This window comes from Canis lupus, chromosome 16, assembly GCF_048164855.1.
Source record: "Canis lupus baileyi chromosome 16, mCanLup2.hap1, whole genome shotgun sequence".
In the NCBI taxonomy this organism is placed as follows: domain Eukaryota; kingdom Metazoa; phylum Chordata; class Mammalia; order Carnivora; family Canidae; genus Canis; species Canis lupus.
The window spans coordinates 35,601,740-35,627,148 of record NC_132853.1 but is presented as its reverse complement, the minus strand read 5'-3'; the positions used below and the strand labels follow the sequence as shown (position 1 = coordinate 35,627,148).

Genomic DNA, 25,409 nt, shown 5'->3' with positions numbered 1-25,409 from the left:
CAGGGAACAGATTTTCCACGGAGTCTAGTGGGCCTCGAGGACTTGCTGTTGAGACAGGATATCTGCACCTTTCATCTCTGGCCTCCGTCCTGGCCACACCTCTGCTTCACACTCTGGTGACTGTCCCCACCCTTCTGTCTTGTTCAACTGTCCCAGGGTCCCAAGTAGTGAAGCCTTCTGGCCCCACTGTGAGCTGTGGCTGCAACCTTTTTTCGTCTCTTTTGTCCCTCACCTCCCTTCAGGAGTTGGTCCGTCATCTGGTCTACAAACATTTCTTGGGTGTCCCCCTTGGGCAGAGAGAGGCATGCTGGGCGGGTACTGGGAGAAGGCAAAAGAAAGTATGTCAGTGTTGCCTTCAGGGAGAAAACTCTCCCACCACAAACACCTAGATTGCTGCTTACTACAGGTTCAATTAAACTCCATCTCAGAACAAAGCGGTGTAGGGGAGTCAAACATGGTGGGATTTATCAGCAAAGACTTCCCAAAGGGGAGAGGTCTGAGCTTAAATTTGACTCAATAAGGCTGTCCCAGCTAGCTGGGCACAGAGGAGCACGGAGAAGGGGAGTCCATTCTGGCAGTGGGACCCAGAATTCCCCTGTCACCTCTGCCAGGAAGCCGCCTTGTGAATCCTGAGCTGCCCCTTCCCCTCTGGGCTAACAGGCGATAAGGACAAGGGACCAGCCCCAGCAAGGAGGAAGTGGACTGGCTTCCTGTTTGTTTGTGAATCTCAGAGCAGCCCTGTGCAACCATGAACACCAGCTGAGCAGAGCAACCAGCTAAGCAGAGCAACTTTGGCCTGAGTGAGCCAAGAGTGCCAGGGAACCTATCCACCAACCCAGCAAGCCCTCAAACAGCCGGGAGATGAAGGGACTGTATGCCAGGGTGGCCATGCTTCAGATGGCTAGCCCAGTAGCAGTTATGCCAGCTGAGCAGGGACAGGAGGTGGAGTAATAACTTCCCTAAAAAAGCTAGAGTCACACATTCATAACACAAAGCCTCTGGACAGCTTGTGTGTGTGGAGGTGGGGGAGTGGGGCTCAAGCATTACCATCTCCTGACCTCAAAGATTATTTCCTAGGACCCTGGGCACAACTCTTCCGCCCTCTAGGGAAATCTTGTACAGAGATCACCGATCCCCAGGTCCTTTAAAAAAATCAGGCAGCATGCACAGTGGTTTTGTCTGCAACAGCAAAATACGTGAAAACCACCACCAAGTCCTCCAAAAACCAACTGGTGACAACAAAAAATGATAAATCAATAGCAGAGAAAATGCTGTAGCCATTCAAAAGAATGGGGTGGATTAGTATGTGCTACAGTGGCAAGATGTCCAAAGGTATTTCCATAAATGAAAACTGCAAGGTGCAAAACAGTGTGATCCCTTTTGTGTAATTAGAACAGCAGAGGACATGTTCATATAGGCTCACAGAATGCATGATTTTTCTTCTGGAAAGAAATGTAAGCAACCTGACAGTGGTTATTTTGAGGAGAGGACCTGGGAGAAAAGGGTGGGAAGGCTTCACTTTTCATTATTTATCTTTTGGTACTGTTTGCATTCTTTAGTAAGGTTTGTATATTTCAAAAATACTACCTATGGGAAATGGAATTCTGGTCCATTTTGTTTTCTTATTTAGATGTCTCGGTATCATTTAAAATAAAAAAGGATTGGGGTGCCTGGCTGGCTCTGTCACAAGAGCATGCAAATCTCCACCTTGGCGTTGTGAGTTTGAGCTCCAAGTTGGGTGTAGAGATTTCTAATAATAATAATAATAATAATAATAATAAACAACTAAAAAAAGGTATTGAACCACTAAGTATTATTTATTTTTAAAGATTTTATTTATTTATTCATGAAAGACAGAGAGAGGCAGAGACATAGGGAGATGGAGGAGAAGCAGGCTCCATGCAAGGTGCCCGATGTACGGCTTGGTCCTGGAGCCCCGGGATCATGCCCTGAGCCAAAGGCACACGCTCAACCACTGAGCCACTCAGGCGTCCCTAAGTATTATTTTTAAGGCAATTTAAAGATTCAGGCAGGGGCACCTGGGTGGCTCAGTTAAGCATATCCCTTCAGCTCAGGTCGTGATCTCAGGGTCCTGGGATTGAGGTCCACGTCAGGCTCCCTGATCAGTGGGGAGTATGCTTCTCCCTCTCCCTCTGTTCTCTCATTCTTTCTCATTCGCACTCTCTCAAATAAAATAAATAAGTCTTAAAAAAATAAAAGAAAGAATCAGGCACTATGTATTTACTAAATGAAGCAGGTAGAGCTCAGATCACACATTCTCCAGGAAAATTTATGGGAGAAGATGAGAAGAATGTTTTGCTTTCAGATCTGTACACATCAGTAACGGGCAGTGTCACCAGTCCTTCATTCCACTCTGGGGACTCCTTACGGCCAACGTTTGAGCTGTCTCTGGCTTCCTTCCAATCACCCCCATTCCCAGTTTCATTCCCCATTTCATGGCTTCATCATTTAACTTTTGACTCAAATCAAACAATAAGGAGGAGAAATCTGAAGGGAAGAAGAAGACAATATAAGTAAGGCACTTAGATACACATGACCCGATCACCTGCCATTTGGACTATGTTGTAGGAGGCTCTGAATAAAGGACCTGTGTCTGATTCATCTTCTAATCCCAGGACCGTGAACAGTAGGTACTCAACAATCATTGGTGGATGCACGAATGGAGCTACTTGTGGAAATAGTACTTGTTTTCCGCAGGTCTGTTTGCTCCTCCTTATGAGTGTTTTGAGAAATTGGAAGGAAACTCCTGGAGCCCCAGAAAGAGAATCTGATGTCTCCCTTGTGTTTCATTAATTCATTAACAACTGGATGAGCTCCCGGGATGGACCTCAGTACCCAGCTCCTTGGGAGCCTCCTGGGTTTAAGAAAGAGGTAAAGCTGAGCTGGGTGGCAATCTCCCACCTGGCAGAGGTGTAGCACCAGTTTGGCTGGTGGTTGGGGAAGGACACTTGGTATATTTACAGCCACAGATGCCCCAGGGGTTGTATATCAGGAAGTCACCTGCAAAGGGTCACCTCGACCTATTTACTTATCCTCAGAGCTGGCGCTGACAGCCTGCTAGTCTCTTCCCTGAAATCTTTTTCTGAACATCTTGTACTTGGCAAAGCTTGGCACCTGCCGCAGCAGGCAGGTTGCTGCCATCTGGTGGAGAAGAGAGGCCATAGCCTTCCCCGGCTGGCCTGAAAACAGGAGATGAGCCTCTGACAACAGCTTCCAGGACTGTGGATTTCAATCTTTTGCAGCCATGGAACCCTTCCTTCAAATGACAGCAATGACTAAGGGCTTCCTGTTAGACGGATATATTCACTGCTCTGGCTGTAGCAGGGGAGGGAGGGACTCAGACCCCCTCCCCCGCCCCCTGGGACCTGCTTGACACTCCTGCAAGTTCAGTTGCTGTCGTTTTAAGGATGGGGAAGATGGAGCCTTGAGAATCTGAAGTGACTTGTGCAAACAGCAGCATCGCAAAGACTAAAGCACAGAGCCCCTTCGGCTGAGGGCATGATTCCAGGGTCCTGGGATCGAGTCCCACATCGGGCTCCCTGCAGGGAGCCTGCTTCTCCTTCTGCCTGTGTCTCTGCCTCTCTCTGTGTCTCTCATTAATAAATAAAATTAAAAAAACAAAGCACAGAGCCCTTGTACAAAATGCACTTGGGAAAAAAAAATGCACTTGGACATTTGCCTAGCTGACTGTACCCTCACCCTCAAACAGAGGCCGAATGCAGCTTCCTGAGTGCTGGGTCAAGCCACCTATCCCAAGACATCTGGGTTCCCGGGGAGGAGGAGCCCCGAACCCAACTCCTCCTGCATCTTCTTGTTTGAACCAACCTGAGACCAGACCCATGATGGCCCCTCTGTTCCCTTCTCAACAGCCAGCACTTTTAAAAAAATATTTTATTTATTCACAAGAGACACAGAGACATAGGTGGAGGGAGAAGCAGGTTCCCTGGAGGGAGCCCGATATGGGACTCAATCCTGGGACTCCAGGACCATGCCCTGAGTGGAAGGCAGACACTCAACCGCTGAGCCACCCAGGGATCCCCAACAGCCAGCATTGAATCAGCAGCACAGAGATGCCCATTGCTCTCTTAGGATTCCAAAGAAGTTTCCTGGTCTCTGACATTGGGAGAGGCAGGCAGTCCCCTAGACCACAAATAGGGAAGGGAATGAGAATATTTTGAGCATCTACTGCACACTGAGCCCTGTGCTAAGCATTTTCACATCACATCTGTCAGCTCATTTAGTTCTCCACAACACTGTGGTGTAGATATTCGTGTTCTCAGGTTTTAAAAAATATTTTATTTATTTTTAAGATCTTATTTATTTATTCACGAGACACACAGAGAGAGGCAGAGATACAGGCAGAGGAAGAAGCAGACTTCCTGCAGGGAGTCTGATGCAGAATTTGATCCCAGGACCCTAGAATCTCACGACCTGAGCCGAAGGCAGATGCTCAACCACTGAGCCACCCAGGCACCCCTTACTTTTATTTTTTAAGTAATCTCTACACCCAATGTGGGGCTTGAATTCACGATCCTCAGATCAAGAGTCACATGTGTGGGGTGCCTTGGTGGCTCAGTTGGTTAAGTGCCCAACTTTTAGCTCAGGTCTTGATCTTAGGGTCTTGAGTTCAAGTCCCTCATTGGGCTCTATGCTGGGCATGGAGCCTACCTAAAAAAAAAAAAAAAGTCACATGCTCTACTGTGCCAACCAGGTGCTCCAATTTCCTCAATTTTTTTGCTAAGGAAAAAAAGATGCTTGAAGTCTTTAAGTAATTTACCGAAGGTCTCCCGAGTTAATAAATGGCGGAATCAGAATCTAATTCCAAATCTTTCTAATTCTAGAACCCATGTCTTTCCAGTAAATGGAGTGGAGTTGCCTTCTGGAGCAAGAAATCTGGGAAGTCCAGCCCAGCCCAGAGTTCCACTGTGTCAGTCAGGATTACTGCAGTTCGCTGGCCTGTGGGGCCTCAGAAAAGAAAACCCATCGTCTCTGCCTCTCACCTGTGATAGTCTAGATGAGGAAGAAAGTGTGCTGGTGAAAATGATGAAGACTTCACATGCACTCACCAACCTGTGAGTGCAGCAAATAGGGGTATACAGGACAGGGGGCCTCAGATCTAGAGCACCTAGAAGCTAGAGGTGGGATGGAAAGAACAGTAGACAGAGAGTCTGGGGACCTGAATTCCACCCCTGGCTTTGCAACCTGCATCCTGTGGGACGTCGGGCAGTTCCCCCCAACCCTCCTCACTTACATGAAGTGCTTGTTCCCGAGGATGTGAAAGTCTTCTGCTCACTTCTCTACTGTTGTAATTTCAGTGGGGGCGGAGTCAGACCAGGAAGGAGCCCTGAGGAAGTGAGTTTTGGACAGGATCTTGAAGAGTGGAAGGTTAGGGACATGGAAGAAAGAAATGCTCACACTGAGAGGTTGGCAAAGGCAAGCAAGGACAAGAAGCAGTTGCTGGCTAGAGATGGCAAGCTCATCTGCTGCTGAACGCTGGGTAGAGATTAGGTTTGGCACATCTGTAGTTCTTTTTTTTTTTAGGATTTTATTTATTCATTCATGAGAGACACACACAGAGAGAGAGGCAGAGACACAGGCAGAGGAAGAAGCGGGCTCCCTGCAGAGAGCCCTATGCAGGACTCGATCCCAGGACCCCAGGATCACAACCTGAGCCAAAGGCAGACACTCAACCACTGAGCCACCCAGGTGCCCCAGCATCTGTAGTTCTCTTGGGGTCTCTGGTTATCCAGGTTAGATGTGGCCTTAAAAAAAAAAAAAGATTTTATTTATTTTAAAGAGAGTGAGAGCCAGCACACAGAGGGAGAGGAAAAGCAGACTTCCCACTGATCAGGGAGCTCAACATGGGGCTCAAACCCAGGACCCCATGATCATGACCTGAGCGGGAGGCAGACACTTAAGCAACTGAGCTATCCAGGCGCCACCAGGATAGATGTGGTCTTAACTAAGAGACTTCTCTGCCCAATGGCTAAACTCCCAGAGGCCCCTGTTTCTGGGAGTCATTGAGCACTGGGCTCCCTTTCATAGCTGTGGCCTCCCATGGCCTTGGAAGGGCAATCCAGCAGCAAACCCCTCCTGGAGGGCAAAGTGGTGGAAAGGAAGTACTTTTTACCCCAGGTCTGGAGATTCTCAGAACTCTAGGGGACCATCGGGTCCTTCCTTCCTAATTCCCACCTGTTTGCTACCGCTATTCCCACCTTCTATCTAGTTCAGAAACATTGCAAGCCAAGGAGAATGGTGAGCCTTATAAATTTGTGTGCTGGGGCCCCTGAGTGGCTCAGTGGTTGAGCGTCTTCCTTTGGCTCAGGGTTTGACCCGGGGGTCCTGAGATGGAGAGACTCTCTGTAGGGAGCCTGCTTCTCCCTCTGCCTGTGTCTCTGCCTCTCTCTGTGTCTCTCATGAATGAATAAATAAAATCTTAATAAGTAAATAAGTAAGTAAGTAAGAAAGTAAGTAAGTAAATAAATAAATAAATAATCCGTGTGCCAGGGCCCTGTGTGACTTCGCTCTCCAGATTGCCAAAGCCTCGGACGCCAGCCAGAACTCTGGTGACAATTATGCCATATCAGACTTAAAGCCCACAGCCTGAGACTTCCAAATCCTAGGGTTCTTCTCTTCTTCTCCAATGTTGTCCAAGCCCCTAAGTCAGAGCTCAGCAAACTTTTCCTGCAAAAGGAAGAAGAGTGAAGACTTGAGGCTTTGCAGGCCGTGTGGGGTCTGCTGGAACTCTCCAGCCCTGTGTGTGAACATAGCTATATTCCAACAACATGTTACTTACAGACACTGAAGTTTGGATTTTACATAATTTTCATGTGTCACCAAATTGTCTTTCTTTTTTGAACTTTTCCCAACCATTTAGAAGAGTAAGTAACTGTGGGGAGCCTGCTTCTCCCTCTATGTCTCTTCCTCTCTGTGTCTCTCATGAATAAATAAATAAAATCTTTTTAAAAAAGTGTAAATACCACTATTAGCTTGTGAGCTGTACAGTTGGGCTGTACTTAGCCTGCAGGCATGGCTTGCGAACCCCTGCATGGTTTGCAGCTGATTCAGCCAAACTCAGGTGGTCCAAGCCTTTGCTTGATCCTGGCTTTTCCGGCTAAGATGGCTTGGCTTAGCCTTCAGGGGTGACACCAGCTTTCAGCTCCCCCACAGTGGCCTTGTCCTTTTGGCTTTTCGCTCTCTTCCAAAGTAGCTTGAGTGGAGGGTGCTGGAAAGATATCCTCTCCCCCATCCACCCAGGGTCCCCCACAAAGTTGTTCTCTTTCATCTGTCAGGTGGGTGCCCCGCACCAGTACAGCACATTTCCATGTTCTCTCTTCCAGCTCTGAGCACCGGGCCTTGCCAGAGCATCCTGGCCTCTACTAGCTCGGACAGGCCTCGTGACTTTTTTCTTGTTGAATTCTTTTTTTTTTTTTTTTTTTTAAGATTTTGTGTATTTATTTTATGAGACACACAAGAGAGAGGCAGAGACACAGGCAGAGGGAGAAGCAGGCTCCCTGCAGGGAGCTCAATGTGGGACTTGATCCCAGGACCCCAGGATCATAATCTGAGCCAAAGGCAGATGCTCAATCACTGAGCCACCCAGGCACCCCCAGTGTTCTTTTTATAAAGGGAGACCTTATATGCTAGGAAAGCTGGGGCAAGTCAGCCAGAAGTGAATTCTCGGGAAGGAGGGATTTTAAGTTGGGCTCCAGACAGCAAGAAGGACAGGGATTGAAGGAGGGAGAGTGAGAGGAGTTCCAGACAGAAGCAGGAGAGCCTGAGCTGTGAGCATGTGGCAGTGAGGGGAGAGGCCCACCCAGAGGCCATTTGAAGCAAGAAAGTGAGGACACTGGGAAGTCAGCCCGGGTGGCACATGAGTGGAGGGATTGGTGTACTACATCCCCAGCAACTGATCCAGATGAGCTTTTTTTTTTTTTTTTTTTTCCAGATGAGCTTTAAGGTAACTTAACAGGATGGTGTGGGAGGAGAGCTCAGGGGCCTGGCTTCCCACCGTCCATGCAAACCTCAGTCCTATGCAGGTGACTCCTCCATCTGTTTTTTCGACAAACACCCAGAAGCTCCCACCCAGAGCCAGGCATGTTTGACTTGAGGGAAATATCAGGGGATGGTTGGGGGAAAGCAGAGGAAGGAAGAATGTTGAACCACATAAAGGCCCTGCCCTTTAAAAAACGTAGAGTAGGAGAGAGAATACACACACACACACATTACAACCCAATGAGGATAGTGCTAAATGCCTCATGGGAATGTGGATAGGAATTCAGGCAAGGTAGAGGTAATGAATAGGGGGCAGAGGACATGCGCAGTCACATTCTATGGAAGAGAAAATATTGGAGGATGGCCTATCTGGACCTGTGATGTGTGGGGGAAGGGCTCTTCAGGTTGAAGGGACCCTGGGTAAAGAGGATGCAGGCAAAATATGGGGCAGTGTAGACAAGAACTCAGTTTGGCATGAGTTTTCAATGCGGGGGGAGGGTGTGTGTATTATTGGCATTACTTGGGGGCAATTCTTCATAGTATGAGTCTGTCCCATACAAAGTAGGTCTTGTAGCATCCTGGCCACTTCCCCTGGTCCTCCCCTAATGCCAGAAGCTGCTGGCATTCTCAACACCCCCCAGCCCACTGGAGCCACTAAGTAGGTTTGTGAAGGCAAGCAGGAAACTATAAACTCTTGGATTAGAAAGGTAGCCAGCGGTAGCCAGACCATGGAGGGGCTTGAATACCAGGACAAGACCTTGCCCTTTGGGAAATGAGCAAGGAATGGCCTCTGCACATTTTCCAACAGGGAGGAGGTAAGATCCGCTTTAGAAAAATGAATTTTGGAGCAATGTGCAGGATGAATGGAAGGCCTAAGAGGCAGAGAAATCTGTTACAACCTCTTGAGACCTTTTCACCCAAGCAATCTTCAGTCAGGGTGGGCTGCTTTGCTCACTAATTATTGGTGGATGTCAAAGGTCAAGGGGAAGTCTTACCAGCTTGTCACCCTGCTGATTGCCGGGATTTAGCATTTGCTAAATCAGGATTTGACTAACATTCCCTTTGCCTCTTCCCACCTTTCAAATCAACCCACCTGGGGATGCAACTTCTCCATTGGTCTACAAGGGCAGAATTTGTGTAAAAGTAGCAGAAGTAAGGAAAAGGCAACCCATTGAGAATCCTTCTCTCTCCTGCCCATCCAGGGTCCACTGCCTTCTTAGTAAGTGACCTCTCAGTGCTGGAACAAGGAAGCAATTCAGGCTGACCAAAGGAAGGAGGAAGGCACTCCCTACTCTGGCCCTTCCCCGGCCAGGACAGGACATGGCTTTTGATCCAAGGCCCAGAGAATCCCGAGCTGATAGAAGCCCATCGTGGCAGCTTCTGAAGAAACCTAGAGGCCATCAGGGGGCTCTGGGCTGAGGAGCCAGTTAACATCACTTGAACATTTATGAGAAGAATTACTTGGAGGAAGTCAAGGCAGAATGAGGCCCCTGGGCTGCCAGTGGCATCACCCACAGCAGGCCAGCAAAAGGCCAACCCAACAGGAAATGGCAGGCAGGCCAGGAAAGGTCAATCCAGCAGGAACCTGGTCTGTCTGCAGCTAGAAGGGCTGGCCTCGAGGCAGAGAGGACCCAAAAGCTGTGGAGGGCTCCCTTGCAGGCACCTGGAGGAAACCCAATCTCTCGCCTAGTGCAAGAAACACAACTGCTCTTTTTTTTTTTTCCACAACTGCTTTTTTTAAAAAGGGCCTAGAGGGGATCCTTGAGTAGCTCAGCAGTTGAGCGCCTGCCTTCCGCCCAGGGTGTGATCATGGAGTCTGGGGATCAAGTCTCACATCAGGCTCCCTGCATGGAGCCTGCTTCTCCCTCTGCTTGTGTCTCTGTCTCTCATGAATAAATAAATCTTTAAAAATAAATAAATAAATACATACATAAATACATAAAAAGGGCCTGGGGAGGAGGGAGTCTCCTGCCCTGCCCCTTGCTGCCCTCACCCCCCAACCCCCCCCAGGGGTGTCTAAAGCAATTAACAGCAGGAAAGGAAGAAGGTGGCAGCGTGAAAGCTATTGAGAAATTATGCTCCCTGCTCAGGTTTTTGTTGTGCTTTGAGTACAGGCACCTCATCATTTGCAGGCTTTGCTGTTCTTACAGCAAAGAACAAGTAGGAAGAGACACCCTGAGATAAAGGGTGGCAGGGCAGGTGAGTTGGCTAGACAGGGGTTCACGGGTGCCAGGACCAGGCTTTGGTGGGAGATTTAGCCAGGCCCATAACACTTGTCTGAGTGCTCCAGGAGGATGGGAGGGGATTAGACATACCCATCACCCCCCCATCCCCGCTGGAAGGCCCTGGGAGGGGAGCAGGTGCAGGGATGGGGGTACTGGGTCCCTGCCTTTCCTGGCTGACCCGTGGCCCTCACTTGGGGGTAGGGGTCGTGAATCCAGATCGGAGACCAGCCTGCAGAGTCCTCTTAAAGACTGTTTTCCTCAGCCAGGGGGTGAGCCCAGGGATCAAATTGAGTGCAGAGATTAAAGCATAGTCCACCGGAGTGCTCACTGCACTGCTGTTTCCCTCTTGTTCCAAAAAGGATTTCAGGTGGGTGATTGGTACATTTCTCAGTGGTAGGTTTGCTTTCCCTCACCATCATCCAAAACCCATCAAGTTGGCCCCCTCAAATGCCAAATCATTTCTACATCAAGGCAAAACAGAAAGCAATATAAACCCACGTCAGAGCACCTGGAGCCATTCGGTGAACATCAAAAATCAAACTGGTGTGCCCCAGAAGCAACTGCACACGCATATCCTGTGCCATTTTCTCCCCTCCTTTGAGGGTTGGGCATTACTGACAAGGTGGTGGGCAAGTCCACAGCAACCAGTTAGAAGAGTAGTGGCACCAAAAGCCAGAGCAAAGGTGAACTCATCTCCATTCACGTGGCCTCCTAAGAACCCATCTCATGACAAACCTCACCCAACACCACGGAGATTTTCTTCAGGCTGGGGCGGATCTGGAACACAACACAAAGCTAGGTTTTCTGAAACCAAAGCATTTTCTACCTTGCTGGAGGCTCTGTCCCAGCTGGCGATGCAAACACGTGCACACAAAACTGCTAGAATGCTCTGTTCTGATCCCAGGGCTCCCACGAACAAGAAAGCAAACCCCCAAGACTGAGCTGGAAGGTTCTGGGTGTTATTTATTGACAGCAGTTTACACACATTTTTTTTCTTCCCACGGCCATTTCCTTCAAAGCCCAGGCACAGAGCCCTCTGGAAGGGCAGTCTCTGAACAAGGGAGCCAGGAACGCAGGACGCACACGTCTTTGGCAGGCGTGTTCAGACTCGGCAGGATGCAATCCTTCAAGCTGGAATTCCGTCGGGGATTTTGAGACACCGAGGTGGGGGGTGGAGAGGAAGTCTTCAGCAGGACTCAGGTCAGCATCCAGGCTTGCCTGCTCACTCTCCAAGTCCATCCCGGCTGCAGGACTGTGGGGGGCAGCACATCAGGCCCACCCACCTTCACAGGGGCAGACGCTTCAGTCCATGCCCCGCTGTTCACACCTGCTTCCGCTGGCCCCGCAGTTAAGAGAGAATCAGCCTTATGGTGAGAGACAGATTACTTCCTCTCTGACCCTCCCGGCAGCTCTTCAGCTGGGTCTGTGAAGAACCCCTGGGAAGCACAGAGACCTGCACTTCTGGTTCAGGGGCGTGTGCCGTCTTCCTCAAATCTTGCATGGATGACAGGCTGGAGGCTATAAGCGTGCTCAGGCCAGCCACTGAGTTCCCTGGCCCAGCGTGCAACAGCCCTGCCTCCCCTGCCAAGCGCCAGTACCTAGGCTGAAGTGCCAACCGGCCCTGGGCTACGTAGGCACTTGGCAGTTTGGGGGGGGGGGGCGGGGAGGGTGGTGGATCAAAAAGTGGATGGAAATAGGAACAATGAAAAGGCTTCATCTGATAGTGATTAGAGATCTGAAGTGATTTCACTTTTATTTCCTTCACTTTAAGCCAATCATGAAATTTCACAGTGATTTCTGGGGTGGGGGCAGAAGGATGGTGGTATAAAGAGTCGTCAGGGCTGTGGGGGCCCGAGGACAGGCAGGCCAGGCAGGGCTCACTGAGGCAGCTGCAGGAGCACAGACTGCCCAGCCGGCAGGTAGGTGATATTCCGAGAGCGTGACAGCTGGTACGCGATGTCCTCTGCAGCCTCCAGCTTGCGCAGCTCGATGAGGCCGTCGCCTGCTGTGGCGAGCGAGTTGGCAATCAGCTCAGCTGCCTTGGAGTCGCCCTCGGCGGAGATGATGGCCGCCTTCTTCTGCTGCTCAGCCTAAGAAGTGGGGTTGGGGGAGACCAAGATCACACCTTAGGGCGCTGGATGGCAGGCAGCGGCCTTGGGAGGACCAGGCTACACACCCTCATGGGCTCCTGCAGGGACTCTGGGACTCTACCTCCGCCTCTTCCAGACTGAGCTCAACAAGCACTGTCCACCCACCACTCCTCTTTCCTGCAATGCAATGCCCGCTTCTCTCCAGTGCAGGGACGCATTTCTGTTGGCTGTGCAAGTATCTGCCTTATTTCAAAGTCCTTGTTAACACTAATGGCAATCTGGCTCAGCCACTTTACTCTGAGCCAGGAGGATCCAAACCGAAGAAAACAGGAGAGAGAAAAAAGGTAGGATCCATCCTCAGGCTCGCCGTTCCCTCAGGTCCCAAGTCAAACACACGTGTTTGAGGAAACGGAGCAGCTGAGGAGCAGCAGGCACATGTGATGCTCCCTGGAGTTGCCCCAGAGCTAACCTGGTTCCTGACCAGGAATCCCAGCAAGAGAAGGAGCGCTCTAGGATTTCCCTACCCCGTATCAACAGGATGCCCTCTCTTAGCAAGGCACGACTTGGTCGCAGGAAGAGGGTACAGTAGCAACAAATGTTAACTGAGCAGCTAGTAGGTATTCCCAGGTACAATCTTAGACATGTTCTAGGCTCTGGAGTCAGGAGAGAAAAGAAAAAACCCAAAAAAGTCCCTGCCTGCACAGTTTACATTCTCTAAAATTAAATGTTGGCCACTCACATATTGCTCTTTTTCCTGCTTCAAAGGACTAAGGGTTTCTGGATTAGAACGAACCCGAGAGAAGCTAGTAGTGGGGAGAAGGGACAGCAAGAAATGAATATACTTTTGCAGAGACCACAAGACCAGGCTGCTATGCAAATACATCGTGTCCCATCACACTCTGCCACATCTGGATGGATTTAGTGCTTGAAAAAAAAATCCAGTGACGATAGCGCATCTGGTGCAACGTTTGATCCTTTCCCGCTGTCAGCTTTCACTGTGTAACTACGGTTAAAAATGATTTCTCAGTGAAGCTGAAAATATTCCAGGAGAAAACATTTTTATTTGCAGGAGAGTGTTTTTGATCTTAGGGAAGTGGAAGAAAAATGACCCTTCGGTGATTTAGGAACATAACTTCACATATCCCTGACTAGCCCCCAAAGACTCTGGAACCAATTGTAGGAGTACGGTCCCTACCATCCCCTTCCGATGATCCCGGAAGAAGAGATGACAGATGATGAATTTCCAGGCCACCCAGCAAACCGGGAGGCCGAGCACAGGAGAAAGGGGAGAGAGGCTCCTGCCATCTGGTTGAACGCTCACCTTTTCCACCACAAATCTGGCTCTCTCTGCTTCCTGCTGAGCCACCTGTTTGGCTTCTACTGCTTCTGTGAACTCCTTCCCGAAGGTCAGATGCGTCTAAGGGGAGGGAGAGTTCGCGAGATGAGGCCGTGTAATTGCTCGGGCAGTACTGCCGCGAGGCCCCCATGGCCGCTGGACGGAAGAGGCCAGGAATGGCTCTAGCAGCTGGAGGCCTCTGTGAGGCCAGAACACCGTTCCACCTACACATCCGTGTCCAAACTCAGTTCACACCCCAGAAGCCTCGGCCTCCCTCACGTCATTCTGTTGTCCGCAGTGTGGAGATCTCAAGCAGAAAAGAGCCCCTGGGCACCGGAAGGTACCTGCTCAATCGACCACCTCCCAAGGGGAGGAGACTGTGGGTTCTAGGACCCCCGCCTCTAACTAGTGCTCATCCAAAGTCCTTTGATGGCCTGTTCGGAGCCTCCAGAGAGGCCAGATGGAAAACTGAGCCCCTGAGAGGGAAGGATACAGCTGGTTCTCAGGGATTCTAGGGCGTGATGCTCTCTGCTTATGGCTTAACCAGTCCACTTCTTTCTCATAGCAGCCCCACCACAAAACAGGAAGAGGATGAGAGACAGTGGAACGCAAATCATGGTATTCCCCATGTGTGAGTGCTTCTGGTAAAGGGTTTAAGAGGGAAAGCAGGGAAAACTATTGTTTAGGGTGAGGGTTTACAACTCTGACTACCCACAGACCTTCCCTACTAACATATACCACTGAGACTTGGCGATAGTCCACAGTGACAGTGGAAATGGGATAGAGCTCAACTCCTGATGCCTGGTCTAGAGCAATTTACTCATTTATCCAACTTTTTATTAAAAAGGAAGAAGTGAAGGGAAGGATAGTATTGGTTTTGCTATCAAATCTATTTGCTTCCTCTCTCTTCCCTGACCCTCCCAAAGTTTGCTTTAAAAAAAAAGAAAAGAAACATAAGCAGCTCAAAACTTCTCAGGAGTAAATCCTAGTCTGTCTTCCACAACTTTTATCATGCCTCACTCTTAAACTGCAGCTGTTCTACTTTGCCTGTCCCATTTCTGGACTCGTGTTCAAAGTCTGGGGAAGAAACTACAGTCCTGAGAGTGAAAAATGAAATGTGTAATTAAGAAATAAAGTTTCTTTCTAAAAGGGCCAGGTGAGGGCAGCAAATTCCCCATGAAATCTGATTTTCTTCTCACACCTCTTAGATATGGTTTCTTGTGGTCAGCCCACATTTCCCCAGAATAGAGAATGTGGTTAAAGTCTAGCAAAATGCCAAGCTTCTCCGTAGGTTTTACTTAGCATTTTCTCACAGTCAACCTGTTTAGGTTAACAGTGAGTGGAAGAGCAGCCTGAGGAATTGCTCGTTAGAGCCGAATGGCTGCAGCCTGGCATCTTGCCAGTAGAGGGAGCGCATAAGTCCTTCCGCGGCCGCCACAACCACTACCGCTGGCGACCACTGACGTGAGGTGGAGCAGCACCCTGAGGGTCAGTGCTGGGTGTTATGGAGCAGGACTGTTTAAACAGCTGCACAGATGCTGTGGGGGGAAATGGTGCCTTTCCCTAGCGATGCACAGGAGAACCAACAGGAAACACTCTACCTCACTACCTGAACAAATCACTCCAAATGATTTTTCCCAGAGAATCCAGAAACACGACCCCTTCCTCTCACCCTCCTTGATCTGAAATGCTATCCTGCCTGTATTGTTTTCTGAGTTATGGCATTCAACGTCCTATAAATATATACACTATACAGTCTCCAGAGGCTAGCTTACACCTCAGAGATGCCCCTTGCCCCTCACACCAGCTTTGGGGGAGTAGAACCACTCATTTACACTCTATCACCTTTCACCAGGGGTTTCCAGAGGTCACTCTGCTGAGCTTCAGACTGTAAGTGTTAGGAAATTCCCAGGAGTTAGGCTGGGAGGTCTGCACCAGGGAAGAGGACTCTCTGAGTCCTCTCTAGCCTCCTCAGACAGTTTCTTCTTGCATCAAACAGGGCTAACGACATTACTTCCTAGCATGCTCCAGAGAACACACTCATAGCGTTGGGAAGGTGAAAAATCTAGTGGTTAAGGACCCTAAATCAGGTAGGGTTAGAAGTCAAAAGAGAAATGTGTATGGTAGAGGGGAAGCAAAAGAACCTTCATCTGAAAACAAACCCAAGGAGACTGCCTCATAGTCAAGAAGTTTCCATGTTTTGAGTCTCACATCTAGGAAAATAGAAGGCAGGACCATTAGTGTCCACAAGGAAATGGAGCCAAGCACCTGAACAAGAACCACAGCCCCTCCCTCCCAGGCTCCCCAAGGATCTTACCAAGGACACGTCATCCAGGATGAGCCCAAAGGTTGCTGCTCGCTCTGTTAGGTCATCGCTCACCTGTCTGGAGACCAGCTCTCTCTGGGTGATCAGTTCTCCAGCATCAAAGCGAGCCTGGTTCCAAAGAAGGGCAGAGGAGCCAGTCAGGATGATGACGAAGCAGAAAGGCCAGGAAAAGTACTGCATGCCACATGCCAACCTACCCACTGCCACACTCTTCCTGCCACCTATCTCTTAGGGTCTGGGCTCTAGGCTCCAGGCTGAGGCCCTGTCACTCACCACCACTGACTTGAGGATCTCTGTAGTGATAGACGGTAGCACCCGCTCATCATAGTCCTCCCCAATGCTGGTGAAGATGCGAGGAAGCTGGCTGGCGACTGGTCGGAAAAGGATGCGCAGGGTGATGTTGACATTCTGTAAATCTTAGGGTAGGGGACAAATGCTGGAGTTACAAATTAAAACCACAGTGGGCTTCCAGATGACCTCTCCTATGCTAAATTTGCTATAATTTGCAAAGTAAAGTTGTTGATTTTAAGACCCTAGAGGGCAGGAGTCCCTATGCATAGCTTCTGTGCACAGGGACTCAGCAGAGCACCAGAGTTAAGAATTCTTAAAGGTTTATGGTGAAGACAGCTTTCAGTAGGTCTTCTCCTGCTGCTCTGATAGAAGCAATACAGCTTACTTGTCTAATTTGTACCATGGGATGTTTGAAACAGCATGTTTTAAGAAAACAAGCCAATACCAAGAATATTTGGTGAAGCCTTTCCAAGGCCCCAGTCAGAAGTATGTCTTGGAGAGGTTATCATGGGTCCAGCAGAAACAGTTCACTCTGGCTGGACCAGCAGTCCAAAGGCCTGGGCTGCAGTCCTACCCTGCTGTTTACTAATTATGTGACCTAAGACTTAGCCAATCTCAGCTTATTGCCTCCCCCCACCCCCCTGACATTTCCTGGTCTCATCTGCCTTCCAGGAACATTGGGGGTAAAGTGAAGGAAAAATGAGATACAACAGCACCATGTCAAATGTGCAACAGATGTTAAGGGGTTATCAGACTCATCTGGAGCATGCTTCTCATTACTTGTCCCAAGCAAAGGAGAAAGAGGAGGGTGAACGACATTAATTACTTCCCCTGACTATTCAGGCCTGCCTGAGGCTAAAGCACAGTCAATGCGCTTGCAGTCATCAAAGATATGGACCAACTGCCCACCGCATAGTTCTGAACCAGGCACCCAGAAAAGTGCGAAATGCAGACACACTAGTTCCTGATTTCTGGAAATTCCTATCAACAGTTTCGAAGACGAGGAAGTAATGTATCCTTACAACAGTTGTAAAATAGCAGGGAAAGCAATCCTGAAGAGGCGCCAAGTTTAGAACTATGCTTTTCAGTTAAATTTTTATTTTTCTCGATTAACCTCACCCCACCTTTGATCTCTTATGGGAGGCAAGCCAGACTCCTGACGGGCCAGGAGCTACAGGCCAGGTTATGCAATGCTAACTTACCTGTCCCCTCTTTTGCTTGACACTCATCTCTTACTAAAGTCCCAGCTCAAACTAAGTTCCTCCCAGGAGCCTGTGCGGTCACCTGTGGGGGCTAATTGCTCTCTTCTCTGCTTCTCTTGGCCCCACGTCCTTGGCTGTAGAACTCACTTCAATTACTATAACTCCTTGTTCACGTCTACATCGCTAGCAAAACTGAGCTCCCAGAGGCTCCTGCTTCAGTTATCTTTGAACCACCCCCACCACGCAACCCAGCACAAAAGCAGGCACGGTCATTGTAAGCACACATCTTCCAGAGAATAGCACCAAAGGCATCAGATGTTAGCGAGATACTAAACCAACATCTACACAACCCTCGCATCCTGCTGCACAGAAATGTCACTGAGCCCAGTGTCTGCTAATCCGTTTACTGCCTGTGTACTTCTTTGTGTATGACGGTGCAAGAATGGGGACGGCTCTTCATTTTAGGCTCACTGGAAATACAGTGGCATGTCAGCCACCAGGAGACTGCTCCCAGGGACTCAGGTCCCTGCCTATGAGACAACAGGGTGAGAGGTACCCGGGTGGCTCAGTCAGTTGAGCAGCTTACTCTTCATTTCAGCTCAGGCCATGATCTCAGGGTCATGGGATCCAGCCCTGTTCTGGGCTCCCCACTGGGCATGGAGCCTGCTTAAGATTCTCTCTCCCCCTCTGTTTAAAATTAAAATTAAAAAAAAAAAAAAAAAAAAAAAAAGAAAAGAAGAGATAACAGTGTGAGGCCAGCACACTGGAGACAGAGGCCTTGGAGAACAAGGCAAAGTGCAGGTTGGCAATGAAGGCACACAGAATGGCTGGAGCCTGGTTTACATAGTTACTCTGGGGTATGAGAACTGACAGGAAGGGTCGACTGAGGGTGCAGAGGCACTTTTAAATTTCTTTGAATCTGGAACACTACATACCTCTTGAAACATACTTCTGTGTATTTCTCTAAATGTGTACAGCTGTCTGTGCATGTGCCTTAAACAAACATATATTCCTATGAACCTGTGCTAAACTTTTCTAGAAAAATATGTAAGGAATTCTTATTAGGTGAGGCTCAGCTTCTTCTGGATCCTATAGCAACCCTTTCACACACTCTACTTTGTGTGACCCACACACAAGACTCACCTTTGCTACCAGTGATTACTGGCACATTACGTGGTCGAGAGCGGCAATCAAAGATAATAGGTTTCTGTACCCAAGGGATGAGAAAGTGAGTCCCTTCTCCTACCACAATGTCCTGTACTCCACGGAACCGGTCAAAGATGACAGCTCTGTGGCCAGCATCCACTAGGAATGAAGGATAATGACAAGTCAGAAAAATCCCTTCATCTTTTAACCAAAAAGCCTCTCTTTGAAAACTCCTTGGTGCTTTCCGATTATTTATTAACTCTCCCCTCTCCTGCTGTCTTCTCGCACTTCTGATCTCTAGCAGCTTCTAAATAGCTACAAAACTCAGCAATCCCCTCCTCCTATCCCAATGTCTCTCCAAGGACTCTGGTAATAGGATCTATTCTTCAGCATCCTTTCTCCTTGAAACAACTGGCTGCTGATTTTGATTAACTATCCCATCCTCCAACAAATCTTCAGGAAATCACCTCCTAAAACTTCCTTCCAAAACTCACCAAAGTCTTCACCATTACCACATTCCATCCTGGTTCCAATTTAAGTCAGTGTTCCCAGAAGAAGCACCCTCACCATGGAAATCCTAAAATGCAGAAGGTCCCACTCTTTCCAAGAGCTTGGTTTCTCTCAGGTTTTAAGGGATTATAGAGCTGTTCTTTTGATTCAGAAAGAAATTAATGATGGTGACTACTGTCTAGTTGTGCAGAGTGGCTACAAAGATAGCACAGAGCACAGAGCTGTGCCACTTAAACCAAGTAAGCTTTTCTTGTCAGCTGCTGTCTCTGCCTTATTAGACTTCAGAGTTGCTCCAAATATCTTCACTCTGAAAAGTAATCTTCCTCTTGCCAGACAGTCACACATGAGGCAGATCAATCTACTGCTGCTTCCCAACCATGAAAGTCAGAAAATATGAGTTGGAAGCAGTCTTAGAGGTAAAACCAGTTGAGTCTTACTGTTTGACCAAAAAAGAAGCTGAGACCTAGAGAGGGGGAAATGGCTTGCCTAAGGTCACAGAAGAAAAGTCAGCTTAAGCTCCTGCCTCACTGTTAAAAGCTGGGCAATGGGCAGCCCAGGTTGCTCAGGGGTTTGGTGCCACCTTCGGCCCAGGGCGTGACCCTGGAGGCCTGGGATCAAGTCCTGCATCAGGCTCCCTGCATGGAGCCTGCTTCTCCCTCCGCCTGTGTCTCTGCCTCTCTCTCTCTCTGTTTCTCATGAATAAATTAAATCTTAAAACAAAACAAAACAAAACAAAAAAACAAACAAACAAAAAAAAAGGCTGGACAATGCAGGTATTTTGTCTGGAATGATCCAAATGCAGCAGAGTAAAAGTTCCTGCTCAGGTAAGGTCACCAAAGGTGACCACACAAAGCAGAAGGGGATACGTGAGATCTCCATTTCAGCTAGCCAGTGAGATTATTTAATCTATTTAATTTAGCCAGCAATTATTTAATCCTCACACCAGTGAGATCCTGACACTGTGCTGCAGCATCACTTCAAACCTGTAAGAGCAACTGGGAATGTTTAACCAACAAGTAGGCTGGGAAGCTCTTTGGGAAGAGAGGCTGTGAGAGAACCAATGGCTACAGGACAGAGGCTCAAGTGACAATGCAACCATATGGTGTGGGATGGCAGCAGGTGACCCTTTGGGTCACAAACATATTCACAGACAGTGGTGGCCACCAGGAGTGTCACATCGGCTGTGCAAGCCAATAGAAATCCTCCGACAAAGGGCAGTGACTCCCTTCCCCCAGTACCTCACCATTATACAAGGCAGAATTCACCACTCCTCCTGCAACAGCTAAGGCCAGGCCGAACTTGCCAATGGACTCAAACACTTTGGCAGCCATATCTCCTTCTGCTGGACCCACTCACACCTATGGGATAAAAACAAAACAAACAAAACATCTTGATCTCAAAATTCTAAGAGAAAGCCCTGAGACACCATATTCACTTCTCAAACTGGCTATTTATTTCCCCACTTTTTTTTTTTTTTAAAAGAATTTATTTATTTGACAGAGAGAGAGAACCATGTGCACAATTGTGCAGAGAGGCAGTCAGAGGGAGAGGGAGAAGCAGGCTCCCCGCTGAGCAGGGAGCCCAATGCAGGGCTCGAACCCAAGACTCTGGGATCATGACCTGAGCTGAAGGTAGACCCTTAACCAACAGAGCCACCTAGGTGCCCCTATTTCCCCATTCTTCAAAGCTCTAAATCTCGCATGGAGGGACATCTAATAAATAACTCTACAGCTTGGAAAAGTGCAGTATTAATTCCTCTGCTTTCAAAATTTTTCCATTTCTTCTTTCTTTTTCTACCACTAAGGAAAAGGGGTCTGGGGCACTTGATTCAATAACAGGAATGAGGTATGGGCTTGCTACCCACAGAGAATTTCACACCACACTAAACCACCCTTCCACTTCCTGGACAAGTGGGCCCCAAGACGAAGGTTGTATATGGTAGGGTCTGTGCAATTCTGGTTTGGAAAAGTAACTCAAAGAATGTGCTACATGGTGATTCCAACAGCATAAGTGACACTAGCAGCTACCTTTAATACCAGGAGGCAGTCTTCTAATGGCAATTATTTAACCCTCACACCAAACCCTATGAAGCAAGTTATTACAGATGAGGAAACCGAGGCACACAGCAAACTTACAAGATAAGCGGAAGATCACAAAGCCATTTCGTAGTGGAACCAGGACTAGAACCTGGAGGTCTAAGTCTAGGGTAGGTATGACTTAACTCCTCACCATACTGTGTTTCTCCGCTCCAGTATTAGGAATGACCTGCCATGGGGCACCTGGGGGGCTCACTGGTTGAGCGTCTACCTTTGGCTCAAGTCATGATCCCGGGGTCCTGGGATCCAGTCCCGCACCAGGCTCTCCGCAGAGAGCCTACTTCTCCCTCTGCCTGTGTCTCTGCTTCTCTCTGTGCGTGTCTCATGAAATTAAAGTCTTGGGAAGAAAAAAAAAAAAAAAGAATGATTTGCTATGATGGTAGCAGGATCTGGGGAGCATCCTGGGACCAAGATACCGGAAGAACCAATGGGGCAAAAAGGCTCTCCAGAGCTGCACTGCAAGGGAGAAGCCGGGAAGAAGTGGGAGGGCGGGGCTAAGGTCACGACGGACCTAACTTCAATCTACTCCCGCACACAACTTTATTAATGCCCCGCCCCAGCGTCGTCGTCCACTTAGATTCAAATCCTCCCCCCTCCCTCCCTCTCAGATCTGAGGCTTTCTTGATCGCTCCCGGTGTGCTTCACTGTTCCTAACCTGAGGCCAGGACACACAGTTCGGACCTCTCAGCTTTTCCATTTCCAACAGCTTCTGGATTATTCCTCACCCCGCCCCCATGCACGCCTCCCTTACACGACGCAATTCCTGGCTGGTCCCGGGCTCACCCCCCTCCCCTCCGACGCGAGGCAGACCGACGCACGCATCCTGCCCGCCCAAATTGCGAACGGGAACGCGGAGCGGAACTGCAGAGGCGCCCGAACACCAGCCGAACGCGTTCCCTCCATTCTCACCTGCTTCCACTCTGACCTCCACATGAATTCCCCAGCCACACGTACCGCGCATGCGCTGGGCAGCCCCTTCTCTTCCCCGCCCCCCTTCCAAGATCCGGGCCTCCGATTGGTGGGAAAGAGCGCTGTGCATTCTGGGAAGGGTGGCTTGCGGCCTCACCCTGGTTCCCCTGGTCTTCGCAAATGAACTACAATTCCCAAAGAGCCATTTAATGTCGGGCCCGCGCTGGAAAGCCTTTCCTCTTTGGTGGGTAACGTCGAAAGGTTGTCGCAAAGCCTTTTGGGGGCTGTAGTTTTTTGGGGATAAATGCACGTGCTTGTCCTGAACCTGTGCTAGAGCCTGCAGGAAGGTGGACCTTAGGGCCCTCGGAAGAGTCGCTGGGCATGCGGATGGTGGCGGCAGGGATGGGCTGGGACAGGTTTATGGCTGACGAAGGAGGACGGGTGGACACCCTGGGGAAAGTTGTAGGTAGATAACTGGTGGGCTTAGAGACCTTGAGGGGAAGCACACGGGGCCACCTTTCCAAAGCCTTGTCAGGAAGTGTCCTGAGTCGCGGGACATTGGTTACCACAGCCAGAGACTACCTTAGAAAAGAGGTTCTAGAAAAAGAGGAAGGGATTCATTCAGGGTCATGCACCAATTTAGCAAAGGGGCTGGGCTTAGAGTCCTGTGTTCCCTGTACACTATTAAAAAAAAAAATGGAAAAGTGGCAAGAATAAAACAACACATATATCCCTTACATTCATCTATGGCTAACGTTTTGTTTCATATATTCTATCATTTGTGATGTGGGTAACAAAAGCAGAAGAGAAATTATTAAATTTCCTTACTACCTGCAGTCCATTGATAAGTCCTTAAAATAGGCAGAGTGATGTTCCTCTAAGAGCTCTACTATCTCCATCTTAATACTTTGCTAAGGGCAAAAGGGAATCTTAGCTCCACCCCCAGGACTCTAAATCTACTTTAACATATAAAAATTCCTTTGGAAATTTCCTTTTTCTCCCCCCTCCCCCCTCCCCAAGATATGTGCTGGCAATCATTCCCCAAGCATATGACCCACCGATACACATCTGAAGGGTCTCATGACTAAGGTTTTATTAGACAATAATAGATGACTTTTCCCAACAATAGGCAGCCCCCTCAAGATCCTGGAAACCCTGCTTCCAAAATTCCATAGAGACGCACGCTATCCCTAACCCCCTCCCAACTTGAAAGCATATAATGGGCCCCTCCTCAGGACCCCAGTACAGCTCTTTCTGCCCACAGGTCCTGCCCCTGTGCTTTCATATATCCAAAGATGTAGTAAGAATTCTTTCTTGGCTGTCGGCTTCAATCCCTAACATCTTTCCTCCATTAATTTGTTCTCTCTCTCTCATTTCCCATCTTATCTCTGTGTATTTTCTAAGAATAGGGGCATCCTCTTATATAACTTAAGTAAGCCTATCCTCTGCATTCCAATTTTATCCATTGACCCAATAATGAACTTTATAGCAATTTCCACACACCCCCACCCCCATACAGGATGCAGTCTAATATTAGGTACTGTATTTATTTCTCATGTCTCTTTAATCTCCTTTAATCTGAAAATTGTCCTCAGCCTTCCTTGTATTTTATTACATTAAAACAAACAAAAAGCATATTTCTCATTTTAAGTTTGTCTGATGTTTCTTCATGATTAGATTTAGGTTTTGTGTTTTTAACTAAAGTACTACCTAACTGGTGTATGGACACTTAATTTTAACAAAACTAGACCCATTTCTGGATTCTAGTAGGATTGGATTCTTTCAACTTTTCTTACAGTTCTCTCTTCTCTGTCCTCTTACTTTGTCTTCACTTGGAGCAATCAAATGACGAGATATAGCCACAGCAGCACTCTTCAAGTGGTATAATTTTGCTGTCACCAACTACATTCTTTTCTCTGACTGCCAGAATGCAATCTCTATGATGGCTGAAGGTTTAGCTAGCTGTCTTCCTTGGTCTATTCCCAGAAGAACAGTGCTTGGCATCTGGAGAGTCACTCGCTGCCTTAGAGAGAAAACCACCACTGGATGAATACTAATGCACATAAAGCTTCTGACCAGTTCTTCAGTGCTTGAATTAGTTGGGATATTATTTAGAATAAAGTCTAAGTTGCTGTACCAAGGAGATCCTCAAACACAATGCGTAGATGAAAGAAAGATATAATTTAATTTCTCTTTGCTCCACAGGCCATTCACAAACCTAGTTTCCTTTCATCTCATTCGTTGGCCATACCCTAAAGAGATTGTCTTTACCTAACCATGGGCCATCTGTGTTGCAGCCTGCGGGAAGGAGAAACAAATTTAGGACAGCAATTTTGTTGTTAAGCAAATGACTCAGAAGCAGCACCTATAAATTCCACTCTATTTTATGGATGAAAACTTGGTTACATGACCTCATCTAGTCACAAAAAGAGGCTGAAAAATGTGTTCTTTAGCTGGCAGCCTAGAAGCCAGGAAGAAAGGATTTGAGAGCTAGCCAGCAGTCTGAGTATGTGTATGTAGAAAATCCTAAAAAATATATTTAAAAAACTATTATCGAGGACAGCCTGGGTGGCTCAGTGGTTTAGCACTGCCTTCAGCCCAGGGCCTGATCCTGAAGACCCTGGATCGAGTCCCACATCTGGCTCCCTGCATAGAGCCTGCTTCTCCCTCTGCCTGTGTCTCTGCCTCTCTCTCTCATGAATAAATAAATAAAATATTTTTAAAAATAAATAAAAAACTAAAAAAGCTATTAGAACTAAATAAAACAAAGCAAAAAACAAACTTATTTGAATTCATAAATGAGCTTAGCAAGGATGCAGGACATAAAGTCAATTTACAAAAACCAGTAATAAACATTTGGAAATTGAAAGTTAAAAATACCATTTACAATAACATCAAAAACATGAAATACTCAGGGATGAATTTAATGATACCTGTACAGTAAAAACTACAAACATTGGGGTGTTTGGGTGGTTCTACACTTGATCTCAGCTCAAGTCTTGATCTCAGGTCTTGTGAGTTCAAGCCCCATGTTTGGCTTCACACTGGGCATAGAGCCTACTTAAAACAACAAACAATAGCAATACAAAAACACCTACAAGTATTGCTGAGAGAAATGAAAGAAGACTGAAATAAGTGGAGAAATGTACACCATATTCATTGAAGAGAAAATTCAATATTGTTACAATGTCAATTCTTCCTACTTTGATCTATAAATTCAAAGCAATCTTTTTTTTTTTTCATTTGAGAGAGAGTGAGTGAA

At 48.0% G+C, this 25,409-nt stretch overlaps 1 protein-coding gene across 2 annotated transcripts; it reads right to left on the bottom strand.

Moving 5' to 3' along the window:
• Positions 1-11,184: 11,184 nt before the first annotated feature.
• Positions 11,185-22,259, bottom strand: PHB1 (prohibitin 1). Of its 2 annotated transcripts, none has more exons than XM_072780153.1 (7): positions 22,148-22,259; positions 20,386-20,500; positions 18,630-18,791; positions 16,267-16,409; positions 15,985-16,101; positions 13,653-13,748; positions 11,185-12,331 (listed from the first exon to the last, which is right to left on the bottom strand). In XM_072780153.1, exons 2-7 carry the CDS (start codon positions 20,471-20,473, stop codon positions 12,119-12,121), a joined length of 819 nt encoding a protein of 272 aa, XP_072636254.1. In that variant the 5' UTR covers positions 20,474-20,500; positions 22,148-22,259; the 3' UTR covers positions 11,185-12,118. The 2 variants fall into 2 exon arrangements, with proteins under 2 accessions (XP_072636254.1, XP_072636255.1); XM_072780154.1 differs by lacking the exon at positions 22,148-22,259 and adding an exon at positions 21,450-21,570.
• Between the last annotated feature and the right edge of the window lie 3,150 nt (positions 22,260-25,409).